Genomic DNA, 14,375 nt, shown 5'->3' with positions numbered 1-14,375 from the left:
CGAGTGTCAATATTTACTTGAGATAAACCATTAGCACGTTCAAAAAGAAGCAGAGTAGAGATTGGGGGAAAGGACAGAAAAACTGGTATAACAATAAGCCTATCTCCCAGAATCACACAAAAAACTCACCGGTCTAGAAATGGTGAAGAATTGTGCCAGCCATGGATGTGAATTGGAGCAAAAAGAAGGCTGAGTGCTGAACAATTGATGTTTTTGAACTATGGTGCTGAAGAAGACTCTTGAGAGTCCCTTGGACTGCAAGGAGATCAAACCAGCCAATCCTAAAGGAAATCAACCCTGAATAGTCATTGGAAGGACCAATGCTGAAGCTGAAGCTCCAATACTTTGGCCACCAGATGCAAAGAACTGACTCCTTGCAAAAGACCCTGATGCTGGGAAAGATTGAGAGCAGGAGGAGAAGGGAATGACAGAGGATGAGATGGTTGGATGGCATCACCGACTCAATGGACATGAGTTTGAGCAAGCTCTGGGAGTTGGTGATGGACATGGAAGCCTGGTGTACTGTAGTCCATGGGGTTGCAAAGAGTCGGACATGACTGAGCAACTAAACTGAACTGAACTGAACTGAAGTAGTTTATCAGTATCTATAAAGATTCTTGGAGAAGGCAATGGCGACCCACTCCAGTACTCTTGCCTGGAAGATCGCATGGGTGGAGGAGCCTGGTAGGCTGCAGTCCATGGGGTCGCTAAGAGTTGGACACGACTGAGCGACTTCACTTTCACTTTTCACTTTCATGCATTGGAGAAGGAAATGGCAACCTACTGCAGTGTTCTTGCCTGGAAAATGCCAGGGATGGGAGAGCCTGGTGGGCCGCCATCTATGGGGTCGCACAGAGTCGGACATGACTGAAGCGACTTAGCAGCAGCATAAAGATTCTTGGTCATATTCTCCAAGATTATGGAGATCCTTCGTATACATCTGTGATGTAGGCTATTGGACACATTATTGGGCCCATAGACAAGTCTCAGATACATCAGGACCGTAGACATGGTCCATGGATACATTCTTGAGATCTGGAAGAATTGCTTACATTTCAGATTCTCTTCCCAATGTTCAGTGAGAACTGTTCAGTCAATGAGAACTTGCATTTTTATTATTGCTTCAAGACCACAAAAGATTACTTGTGGATCTAGCTTTCTGGTTCTGAACACAAGACAACTAATTCTGAATTCTAAAATGTTTGTGAAATCCTAATACCATTTTATTTGCTTGAGATTGTAATCTGAGCAAAGCCACGGAGAAACAGAATACACACAAACACAATCTAATAATTTTCCAATTATTTTCATGCTGTATGCATAAGGTAATTCGGCCTTGATCCTTTTCTGCAAAGTAAACATTGCACGTGTATAAACAGAGATGGTTTAATATTTACTGAACGCATCGCAGTGCACAGAGCTCTGTGAACTGACATGTGGGAAGGTCAACAGGAGCTGTGATATGTGGTCTTTGGTCCCTTCTGCGTGGTTAACAGTCTCCTTGTTAGGACATCTGAAAGTGGAGCTAAGAGAAAGAGAGAAAGCAACAGAATCAGGATATTTCTGAGTCCTCTGGCCATTCCTATCTTGAGCCATGCATCCCCTGGACGGCACAGATGGTGTGTTCTCGGATGATAGAGTAACTGCACTTTGGTTTACCTTAGAAGTGATAGACTCTGTGTGTGTGTGTGTGCATGTGTGTGTGTGTGTGTGTGTGTGTGTATTTGTCTAGCCACCAGCAGTGCCGCCCTTCAGGAAACACAGAAGGCTTTGTATCAGCCCTGCTCCAGAGTCCTGCTGCAGCTGGCAGGATTGGGATTTGCTCTGTGCCATAGTCACACACACAGCCACACAGTAGACCAGGACATCCCAGGAGGCCTTCCACCCTATGGGCATCAAAACTCCCTGCACCATGGGGATCCTCACACGGGCTCCTGGGGCCCCCAGAGGTGTCCAGGGTGATCAGGAAGCCCTTGGGGGACTCCCTGCTCTGCTTCAGGAAGAGCCCCTCCGCTTCCATCATGTTACACATGGGTCTCCCACATGATACTTTAAAGGCTGTTTGGAAACCACAGCTCTTGTGAGAGCAAAGGCCAGACGTCCTGGAGTGGTGTGAGGATACTCCCATCGTGGGTGTGTCCCTGCAGCCCCGCGTCTCCTGCTCATGGCTCAGAGAAGCCACGTGGAGCCGTGGCTCCAGTGGGCCCAGGTGTGCTGGTGGGTCACATGCACACACAGGTGCACACATAACACACATCACACACACATGACATGCATGCACACACAGTACATGCATATGACATGCACAATGCACAGATGCTTACACTATACGTAACACACCACACATACCACATACACATACACCGCACAAATATGCAATATGCACAAACACACACACCACAATTGAGTACTTACACTATGCATACCACACACACTCCACACACATCATGTACACATACATGACAAGTATGTACATGTACACAATCCACACACACCACAAGCCACACTCACCAAATACATGCACACATAAACAGTGCATACACACCACAAACCACACATACCAGACACACACATACAGGCACTCACACGACACATACCATCCGCACCACACATACCACATACACACGCATGACACATGTGCACACACACTATAAACACACATTACACATACAGCACACACACCATGTATCATATACACCACAGACACACAAACACACCGTTTGCATAATACACATGCAGACATACTATACACACACATTTCACACATCACACAAATCACAAAGCACATCACATACACAAATACTACACACACCAGACAAGCCATAAACCACACACACACACACACATGCACAACCCTGCCTATGGCTGATCATTGAGGCCAGAAAGAGGATGATGATAAAAATGAAGTTGATCAAAGTGTCTGTAAGATTCTTAGACTTCTGTCTTACTTCAAATCAAGGCAGTATTTTTACAGAGCCATAACATTGATGTTTCACATTAAGATACACTATTAGATGGCTGGACTATATGGATGCATTTTCTATGTTGTACAGTAAATCCTCAAAACCTTAAAATACAAATTCATTATCTGACCATTTCCTGGGGTCAGGAGTCCAGGTACCGTTGTCTGAGTACCCCCAACTCAGGACCTCACAGGCTGAAATCACCATGGGTACTGGGCCTGGAGTCTCACTTGAGGTTAGGTCCTCACCCAAGTTCACTGGTGTGCATGCTTAGCCGTATCCAACTCTTTGTGACACTATGGACCGTAGCCTGCCAGGCTCCTCTCTATCTCCAGGCAAGAATGAGAAAGAGGGAAAGTCACTCAGTTGTGTCCGACTCTTTGCGACCCCATAGACTATACAGACCATGGAATTCTTCAGGCCAGAATATGGGAGTGGGTGGCCTTTCCCTTCTCCAGGGGATCTTCCCAACCCAGAGATCGATCCCAGGTCTCCCACATTACAGGTGGATTCTTTACCAGCTGAGTCACAAGGGAAGCCCAAGAATACTGAAGTGGGTAGCCTATCCTTTCTCCAGGGGATCTTCCTGACCCAGGAATCAAACCAGGCTCTCCTGCATTCCAGGCAAATTCTTTACCAACTGAGCTATGAGGGAAGCCCCACACAAGAATCCTGGAGTAGATTTCTATCCTCTCCTCCAGGGCATCTTCACAGCCTAGGGATCAAACCCACATCTCTTATGTCTCCTGCATTGGCAGGCAGGTTCTCTACCTGCTGAGCCACCTAGGAAGCCCAAGCTCACTGGTGTTGAGCAGAATCCATTTCATGTGACCTCAGGGCTGAGACCATCTTCTTGGCTCCAAGAGGCCATGCCCCTATCCCTGTCATGTGGCCCAGCAGGGTCTCATGATCATGTGGTCACAGTGGGGCAGCTCGCCCCTCATCACCCACAGGACCTTGTCTCTACAGTTCCAACCCCTGTCTGACCTCTAGATCCTCTTTTAAGCTGCTCATCTGATTAGGTCTGGCCCACCCAAGGTACTCCCCTTTCAATTAACTTAAAGCCAGCTGTTTGTGTCCTTAATATATCTGCAGAATCCCTTCACCTTTGCACAGTATGTAACCTGATTTTGAGAATGATCCATCCATCACAGTGACAGGTACCACCCACATGGAGGGGGAAGTAATTAGGCAGGTGTGTACATCAGGGGGTGAGAATCTTGGGCACTGTCTTAGAACCCTGCCTGCCACACTGAGCTCATTTAGAAAGTCTGCTTGGAGGACCTCATATGTTCCAGATACTGGCCAGGGCCCTGGAGACAGAGTAGACCACAGGGTGACCTGGTGAGGTTTGCAGGCTGGTGGGGGAGTCAGATATTTACCAGTCACTGCTGAGTGGGTTACGACCCCAAGTCTCATGAAGAAGAGTCTTCAGAGAACCCTGGAGCCCTAACCTCATCAAAGCTGGTGGCAGAGAAGGCTTTCTTGAGAAAGTGGGAGTTAGCAGAAGATGAGTGATGAGTAAGTGTTGTCAAGGACGAGGTGGAGGGTGGGAAGTGACCCCAGGCAAGAGGAGCCTAAGGCTGTCAGTCATCATGTGTCAATGACCTGACATGGGAAATGCACACCACATCTGGGGACCTAAAATAGGGTCCAGTTCTAAGGAATGACATAGAGCCAGGAAGAAAGCCCAGTATCTGACTGGATTTGTCCACATGGAGGTTTAAAGGGCAACTTTACATGTCCAGTGACAGGCAGTGAGGAGGGAAGAGAAATTCTAGTTTTGGCTCTTGCAACCAAGAAGATGGCTATGCCATTCCCTGCGCTAGGCGAGGAGGGAGGCATCAGAGAGAAGGTGGTGAACTGTTTGGAAAAGGATAGTTCTAAGGTTTGTGAGTCAAGAGTGGAAATGCCGGGGTGTTCGGATGTTTGTTAGATGTGTGAGCTCTACGAGCACCTTGCTGCAGAGAGGAGGTCCAGGCGCTTGCTCTGCAACAAGAGAAACTACAGCAATGAGAAACCCGTGCACCACAAGTAGAGAAAGCCCACACACAGCAACAAAGATCCAGCACAGCCAAAATAAATAAATAAATAAAATGTTTAGCTGACTGAAAGGAAACATCAGGGAGGAAGGGCATTCAGGCTAAATTGGCCTCACTAGAATTTTGCAGAAGGCAAATAAGGATAATCAGATAGTACCTAGGGGTGACAGAGAATGGAGACTTAGATCAGATATCAAAGGTGATCAGACTTTGTGGGAATTTCAAGTGTAGTATGGCAGCTTCCCAGGTGGAGCAGCAGTGAAGAATCTGTCTGCAGTGCAGGAGATGCAGGAGACACGGATTCAATCCCCGAGTCAGGAAAATCCCCTGGAAGAGGAAACGGCAACCCATTCTAGTATTCTTGCCTGGGAAATCCCATGGACACAGGAGCCTGGCAGGCTTTATACAGTCCCTGGGGTCACAAAGAGTCGGACATGACTGAGTGACCGAGCACACTGGCTAAACTGAATGAGCAGGATTCTTGTTGAAGTGAGCTCTCAGGGGACATGGCCAAGAATAGGGCTTATGCAGTTCTCAGATCACTGGTCCGAGAGACATTGTGTCAGTACCCAGGGTGACTGTAGCAATGTCCCTCAGACTGGGGGCCCAACAGCAGGAATGTGTCCTCTCACGGTTCTGGAGGCCGGAAGGTCAAGGTCAAGGTCAAGTTGTAGCCAGGGTCTGTTCCTCCCAAGGGCTGGGAGGGAGCACAGCTCCCCGGCTTGCAGGGCATCTTCTCCCTGTGTCTTTGCATCATTGCCCCCTGCCACGGCCTCTCTGTGTCCGCACCTCCTTTTTCACAAAGACACCAGCCTTTGTGTCTTTCACAAAGACACTGGGTCAGGGCTCCCCCAAATGACCCCACTTTAACTTGATTGTCTCTGTAAAGATACCATCTCCAGATAAGGTCACTTTCTGGGGCAGTACAGTTAGAGCTTCAACATGTGGGTGTCAACTGGGGAAAAAAAAAGCACAATGTGAGAATTGTGAATTAAGTTTTATTTGTGACATAATGAGGACTATATCTCGGGAGACAGGTTTTCAGATAGCTCTGAGAAACCACCCCAAAGAAGTAGGGGGATGGCCAGTGTATATGTGATTTTTGTGAAGGAGTTACTCACAATCAAACATATGTTTTGGCGGAGACTCACTGCTGGTCATAAGGAGCAGATCACCATGAAAGATTTTAGTGCTTTTCTAGATATGAGGAGAGGCAAGAAGTGGGCTCATAAAATCTGCTTTATCTGAAGACTCGTTCTGCCCATTCTTCCCAGAGCACAGAGGGCCGCATTCCTGATTTCCACATTGAACTCCTTTCCAGGGGTGTTGAAAGTCAGAAGTTGCAGTGGCCGTGATTTAATCCTTGTAGAGGTGGATTGGCAGGTACTAGTTTGTAGTTTGCACAGGTTTGGGGGGGACACAATTCAGACTCCAACACTGACTCCTGAAGAGCACAGCAGAGAGCGTGGCCAGGCCAGTGGGGTCCTATGGGGTAGGGGGACAGAGTTGGGTGCAGCATTGGGGGACGGGGAAGGACCCTCATCTTGTGACTAAATATCCTCCTTTTCCAGTTCCAGGCCCCCCTGCCGGGGTCAAGGCGGCAGCGGCCTCCGCCTCCATGGTCTTCGTGTCGTGGCTACCGCCCCTCAAGCTGAACGGCGTCATCCGAAAGTACACAATCTTCTGCTCACACCCCTACCCCACAGTAAGTTTGTAAATCACCCCGTTCCTTTCAAGCACCTTCCAGAAACAAGCCTCAGTCTCCCATCTGGGTCATCCTCCTTTTGTTTCCACCTACTTGGGTCTTCCCAGTGGTTTTATTTTTCTCTCTGCTGTCTCCACATACAAAGCAAGGTTCTCATTACCACCTCATTTGAAAATAGACTTCTGAATCCTTCCAAGGGACACAATTGTTTGGAATTATTGTTTATTGGGTGAGTTCCCACAAAACTGCCAGCTGGCTTATCAAAATCAAAACCCAGAAGGCTTAATTGATAGCCAGTGGACAACGCCTATTGATTTTGCTGTTGCACTTGTCTTCAAATGCCTCCCCCGCCTGCTTTCCACTTCCCACCTTGCTTTCCTTCCCTGCCCATTTCCCACTGAGACTTAGCAGCAGACAAAACCCTGTTGTCCTAGAAATGAGGGACTTTATCAACAATCTGTGACCCTCCCAAGTACAGTGCGTTTCTGCGTGTGTGTGTGTGTACCCACATGTGCTCAGTTGCTAAATCACGTCCAACTCTCTGTGACCCCATGGACTGCAGCCCACCAGACTCCTCTGTCCATGGAATTCTCTAGGCAAGAATGCTGGAGTGAGCTATCATGCCCTTTCCCAACCCAGCCATCCAACCTCTACCACTTGAGTCTCCTGTACCGACAGGCAGGTTCTTTACCACAAGGGCCACTTGGGAAGCCCCCAAGGACAATAGTTAGCTTCATTCATTGTGGAAGAATTAAAAGTTAGAGTACTTAATATTTCAAAGTGCAGTATTTATTTTCATTAATATCATCACTGAATAATACTTACAGAGTTAAACTGTTTCTTAAACAAACAATAAAAAATTGAATATCCAAGAAGGACATCATAAAGAAAACAAAAAAATGGTTCATCAAATTGATGATGTCTTCACAGAAATGTTTATGGCCTTTCCTGAGGTAGGCACTATATCCAGTCCATCCTTCTATCTCCCAGCTCCTGGCATAAAACTTGACCTGCATAGCCATTCAATAAGTGCTTGTGGAATGAATATGCAAATTAAGTTTGGCTTCATTGTGGTAAAATATTATAACATAAAATATACCTTTTCTAAGTGTTTGGTTCAGTGGCATTAAGTCCATTCACATTGCTGGGCAACCATCTCCAGCATCCATCTCCAGAATTCTTTTCATCTTCCCAAACTGAAACTCTGTCCCCGTTATGCACCAGCTCCCCACTTCTCCTCCCCTGGGCCCTGGCAACCACCCCAAGTCTGTGTGTATTAGTCGCTCAGTAATGTCCTACTCTTTGCAACCCCATGGACTGTAGCCCAGCAGGCTCCTCTGCCCATGGGATTTCCTAGGCAAGAATACGGAGTTGGTTGCCATTCCTTCTTGAGGGGATCTTCCCAACCCAAGAAAGTCTAGGACTCTCTTACATATCAGCAGCATCAGATAGTATTTCTTTCTGTGCCTGGCTTATCTCACTGAGTGTGTTCGAGGTGAATCCACGCTGTAACATGTGTCAGAATTTCCTTCCTTTTAAAGACTAAATAGCATTCCTGAACTAATTTAGTAGTTAATTTTTAATTAAAATGGCATGTTTTCCCAAGTCTGGCATCTAAATGGGTCCAGAGGCCTGGTGGCCCCCTAAAAAGTGACGTTGATTAACAGTGGGGAGCCAGGGGGAGAGTGGGGCTGAGGCTCACAGGGGCTCGTCTCTCACTGAAAATTATCAATTGTACGTTCCGCTGTTTATACATCAAGAGCAGCACCTCTGGAGTTAAAGTGGAGACTTAGAAGTAATATGCTCACAGTTGGGTTTCAGAACTTGTGTGACTTCCTTATTTGGTTGCAAACATGCTATTAATTCTCACCTGCTGAATCCTGCCTCACATCCTGCCATCAAAGTCTGGAGATACAGAGCAGCGTAGATGACAACAGTGGGTGGCCCCGTTCCTCTGCTCAGAGGCCAAGCCCTGAGGGCCCTGTGCAGGTTCATCAGCCCTGACATAGCATCACATTCACCAAAGAGATGCTAACTTATTGCTGAAAGCGTGTCCACACTTCACTAGCATTCGAAGGGCTTTTTTTTTTTTTTCATTTATTTTTTTATTGGAGGATAATTGCTTTACAGTCTTGTGTTAGTTTCTGCAGTACAACAACATGAATTGGCCATATGTATACATATATTCCCTCCCTCTTGAGCCTCCCTCCATCCCACCCCTCTAAGTTATCACAAAGCACTGAGCTGGGCTCCCCGTGTCGTACAGCAGCTTCCCACTGGCTATCTGTTTATACAAGGTAGCATATATGTGTCAAAGCTACTCTCTCAATGTGGGGTTTCTTTATTTTTATTCAGTCATTCCTTCATCTATTTGCCATAGGACTCACAATTACTATTTGACTCCAACAAACTAGAGAGAAACCAGAAAGGTATAGGGACAACCAGCAGCTCACTCTCATCTGTCTTTGCAATTGACTCTTTACGTCTAAACTAAAAGCCCCCAGCTGGCTTATTTGGAATTAGTTCTGAGTGACTGAGGCTTTGCTGAGCAAGCTCACATCTGTGGACCTAGGGTGCCGTGTTAGTCCTCATCCTCCCAGCCTACAAATTTCATCCTATAAAAAGGAGTTACTAGCCTGATCTCATAATGGAAAAGTCTATAAGATGGAATATAAATGATTTGCCCAGGGATTTCCAGTCTCTCCCTGCACAGAATAATGGGATTCAACCTCCCAAAACCTTCTCAACAAGAGCCTTCCAAAAATTACAGTAGTGAGATCAAGCCAATCATAAAAGGTGGGAAATGCAATCAACTTTTCACCCCGCTGACGTCTTCCGACCACTATCGGGCGTCTCTGGCTGTCTTTTGCTCTGCTATGTGCTCAGTCGTATCTGACTCTTTGCAACCTCATGGACTGTAGCCCACCAGTCTCCTCTGTCCATGGGATTCTCCAGGCAAGAATACTGGGGTGGGTCGCCATTTCTCCCTTCAGGGAAACTTCCCAGGGGTTGAACCCACACCTCTTGCATCTCTTGCACTGGTAGGCTAATTCTTTACCACTTGTGCCACCTAGGAAGCCTGTGCTATCTGCATGCATGGTAAGTCATTTGGGGCTTCCCCTGTGGCTCAGGTGGTAAAGAATCTGCCTGCAATGTGGGAGGTCTGGGTTCAATCCCTGGGCTGGAAAGATTTCCTGGAGAAGGGAAAGGCTACCCACTCTAGTATTCTGGCCTGGAGAATTCCATGGACTGTATAGTCCCGGCGGTCACAAAGATTCAGACATGACTGAGTGACTTTCACTAAGTCATTTCAGTCATGTTCAACTCTTTTTTACCCCATGGACTGTAGCCCACCAGGCTCCTCTGTCCATGAGATTCTCTAGGCAAGAATGGACCATATTGAAAAAAAAAACAAACACTGTTGATCTAGAAGTACAGTTATCACCGAGGTGCCTATGGTCTCCTGGGAAGTGCCACTTATTAAGCTTCTGGGAAAGCCCAGAACCCCAGAGCTGTCCTCAATAATGAAAAGTAATCAGAATCAGTTTTCTTCCATCTCTAGAGCCTCACTGCTACTCGTCTATTTCAAACACCATTTAAGACCATGAGGTCTATTTTTAATAGACTTTATTTTTTAGAGCAGTTTTAGGTTGACAGCAAAATTGAGTGTGAGATGCAGAGATTTCTCATATGAGACCTATTTTTAAAATAATACCATTACAAGGAAAGATCAGAGAGAACTAATGCAAGTCTCTTCAGAGGTGAAGAATTGAAAAATTCCCTCTACTAGTCTGTGCGTTCCCATGGAGTGAATAAGAAACTATAAATTACTAGAAGGGGGGATTTTTTTTCCCCTGTCTTTAGTTTCTGCAATTTAATTTTAAGTCAGAAAGCTGGATGCTATCAATTTTCTGAGGCTTTTGCGTTTCTGCCTATGTAGCCAAAGAAACACAAGAGGGCAGTCCTAGTTCTCTATATTTTCCCTGCTCATGTATCTGATTTTTTTTTCTTTGAAATGACTTCATAGTCAAATGTAGAACATGGGAGGATAAATTAGGACACAGCATACTCTGTAATTTAATCTTCTTTATAAGAGTCCCTCGGCTAACCTCCTTAACAGATGTAGATTTTCTCTGAAGGTCCTCGATTCATCCCCCTTCCTTGTGGAAGGGCTTTGTTAAAAGACACAGGCTCTTTCCCCTAATACGTGAAATGCCTTGTCTGATTATAGGCATTTGTTTCATGGTGTTCTCTCAGGTCAGCTTAGTAAAAAAGCATAATAATATGAAACTCTGTGTGTTGCCAGACAAGACACTGTAAATTTGTCTCAAGACTGATTGCCTAAAAGTGGTGCTTGGTAAACATTAATCTCATTGTAGGGGGCTAGTTGATGCCATGAGACATCCACCTCCCCAGTCAGAGCAAAATCTCAAAGTCTGTTTGATTCAGGAATTCATCCATATCATTTTGGGACCGTGGTTATTATTTTAGTATACAATGGTTTGGATGACCAATTCATGCTCTATGAGGAGTGATGGAAATCTGAAGACGTGAACTAGCCTTGTAAGGTCCCAGGTAGAAAGGAGCTAACCTGGACTTCCTCTTTAATAACCTCCCCATTTAAAAGCAGACTGTGAGGAGGGTTATATATTACAGAAGCACGAGGATGTAGACATTGTCTATTTTGCAGTGCTAAGCTGATGGATGTAGAAATGTGAAATTAGATAGCCCGAACTTTTTGTTGCTCAGTTGCATCTGACTCTTTGCATTCTCATGGGCTGTAGCCTGCCTGGCTCCTGTGTCCATGGTATTTTTCAGGCAAGAATATTGAAGTGGGTTGTCATTTCCTCCTGTAGGGGAAACTTCTCATTAATGAAGAATAAAAATCAGAAAGCCTAAACATTATATCAATGAGCTGTGATCCACCTCAGTTATTCCAGTTTCAGATAATGTTGCTAGCCAGTTCCTGCATGTCAGAAGGCTCAGTAGATGTTTCTGGATGAGCCAGTGAGACTTGTAGCAGCTGACTCTCCTCCGTGTACCCCACACCTCAGAATTAAGCAAATCTTCAGGGAAGCAAGAACATAACTTCCAGCAGGTCCAGACAACTTTCAAATCAAGGTAGCAGGTATATGGAGTTTCAGCTTCAACATCAGTCCTTCCAGTGAATAGTTAGGACTGATCTCCTTTAGGATGGACTGATTGGATCTCCTTGCAACCAAGGGACTCTCAAGAGTCTTCTCCAACACCACTATATCAAAAAGAAAAAAAAAAGCATCAGTTCTTCGGCTCTCAGCTTTTTTTATAGTCCGACATTCACATCCATACATGATCACTGGGAAAACCAAGGCCTTGACTAGACAGACCTTTGTTGGCAAAGTAATGCCTCTGCTTATTAATATGCTGTCTAGGTTGGTCATAACTTTCCTTCCAAGGAGTAAGCATCTTTTAATTTCATGGCTGCAGTCACCATCTGCGGTGATTTTGGAGCCCCCAAAAATAAAGTCAGCCACTGTTTCCACTGTTTCCCCATCTATTTGCCATGAAGTGATGGGACTGGATGTCATGATCTTAGTTTTCTGAATGTTAAGCCTTAAGCCAACTTTTTCACTCTCCTCTTTCACTTGCATCAAGAGGCTCTTTAGTTCTTCTTCACTTTCTTCCATAAGGATGGTGTCATCTGCATATCTGAGGTTATTGATATTTCTCCTGGCAATCTTGATTCCAGCTTGTGCTTCTTCCAGCCCAGCATTTCTCATGATGTACTCTGCATAGAAGTTAAATAAGCAGGGTGACAATATACAGCCTTGACATACTCCTTTCCCAATTTGGAACCAGTCTGTTGTTCCATGTCCAGTTCTAACTGTTTCTTCCTGACCTGCATACAGGTTTCTCAAGAGGCAAGTCAGGTGGTCTGGTATTCCCATCTCTTGAAGAATGTTCCACAGTTTCTTGTGATCCACACAGTCAAAGGCTTTGGCATAGTCAATAAAGCAGAAATAGATGTTTTGCTGGAACTCTCTTGCTTTTTTGATGATCCAGCAGATGCTGGCAATTTGATCTCTGGTTCCTCTGCCTTTTCTAAAACCAGCTTGAACATCTGGAAGTTCATGGTTCACATATTGCTGAAGCCTGGCGTAGAGAATTTTAAGCATTGCTTTACTACCATGTGAGATGAGTGCAATTGTGCGGTAGTTTGAGCATTCTTTGATGTTGCCTTTCTTTGGGATTGGAATGAAAACTGACCTTTTCCAGTGCTGTGGCCACTGCTGAGTTTTCCAAATTTGCTGGCATATTGAGTGCAGCACTGTGACAGCATCATCTTTCAGGATTTGAAATAGCTCTACTGGAATTCCATCAGCTCCACTAGCTTTGTTCGCAGTGATGCTTCCTGAGGCCCGCTTGACTTCCCACTCCAGGATGTCTGGCTCTAGGCGAGTGATCACAGCATCGGGATAATCCAGGTTGCCAGCTATGTGCTAAATGTATGCTCAGTTGCTGAGTCATGTCCGGCTCTTTTGTGAATCCCTGGGCTATAGCCCAGCAGGCTCCTCTGTCAGTGGGATTCTCCAAGCAAAAATACTGGAGTAGGTTGCTATTCCCTCCTCCAGGGGGATCGTCCCAACCCAGGGATCAAACCCACATCTCTTACGTCTCCTGCATGAGCAAGCAGACTCTTTACCCCGAAGCCACCTGGAAAACGCATTGTGTCAAATGCTCTCTGCCTGAAGTTTTCCAACTTGTTTCCTCATGACTCACAATCAGAAATACATTTTATGATCACACTCCAGTACACACACAGACACACACACAAAACCAAAGCCTTGTAAACAACCCTTCACTTACTACACACAATGCACTGTGATATTCTCTGGTATTTTCTGTTCTATGGGGGTTTTTCTCTTATTTTTAAAACAGTTGCTAGATCTGCTAAATTGCTTCTATGGCCCACATTTTTAAAAATACTGCTTTTCATCAGTTCATTCCTACGATGACCTTAGGCAAGAGGGGATGTTATTATTCTCTTCTTCGTACTGGTACTGACATGCGGACTGCGCAGGGCACGGCTTAGCAAGGTTAAGACAGGGGCTGCAGCCCGAGGGAGCAGGACCCGGATTCTCCACCCTGACAGCTTACTGCCTTCCCCAGAGAAGTAGGCTCCGTTTCTCTTCAGCATCCCCAGCACTGATTTTTAGCTCCTCTTTGGCATAATCGTAATCTCTTACGTCATTTTTAGCTGGGCATACCTGGGCTCCCATAGTACTGTGTCAGTCTCTTAAGTACAGGGACCACTGTTAGTCATTGTTATACCCTGGAAATCCCAATATGATGGTGAAATAGTGGGTATTCGGCAATAGTGGGTATGTTGAATTAAATCTTCTGGATGATGGCTATGAGTCATCCAGTAGAGGTTAAATTGAATAATGAAGTTTCTGCTTAGTAAGGCAGGGAAAGTGTGTTAAATACTTTGGGATTCTTTCCATCCCAGAAGGATTTAGACAGAACGCCTGCACTTTTGAATCACTGACATGGAAATCATTCTTCCATAGTTCCAGCTACATGACCTGCTGCTGGACATCTTTTTTTTTTTTTCCTATAATAGCAAAGCTGAAAATTATGGAGATACCAGAAGTCACTTGGACTTCCTGGTGGCACTGGTGGTAA

At 45.6% G+C, this 14,375-nt stretch overlaps 1 protein-coding gene across 1 annotated transcript in view; it reads left to right on the top strand.

The window, feature by feature from the left end:
- DSCAM (DS cell adhesion molecule) overlaps positions 1-14,375 on the top strand; it is a 679,278-nt gene that overhangs the window by 575,645 nt on the left and 89,258 nt on the right. Inside the window, exon 20 of the mRNA XM_069597968.1 lies at positions 6,577-6,710. Within this exon, the coding sequence (XP_069454069.1) occupies positions 6,577-6,710 (134 nt within the window). The remainder of the gene's footprint in view (positions 1-6,576; positions 6,711-14,375) is intronic.

This window comes from Ovis canadensis, chromosome 1 (genome assembly GCF_042477335.2).
Source record: "Ovis canadensis isolate MfBH-ARS-UI-01 breed Bighorn chromosome 1, ARS-UI_OviCan_v2, whole genome shotgun sequence".
NCBI classification, from domain to species: domain Eukaryota; kingdom Metazoa; phylum Chordata; class Mammalia; order Artiodactyla; family Bovidae; genus Ovis; species Ovis canadensis.
The sequence above is the reverse complement of the archived record's forward strand: the minus strand, read 5'-3'. Positions and strand labels throughout refer to the sequence as shown.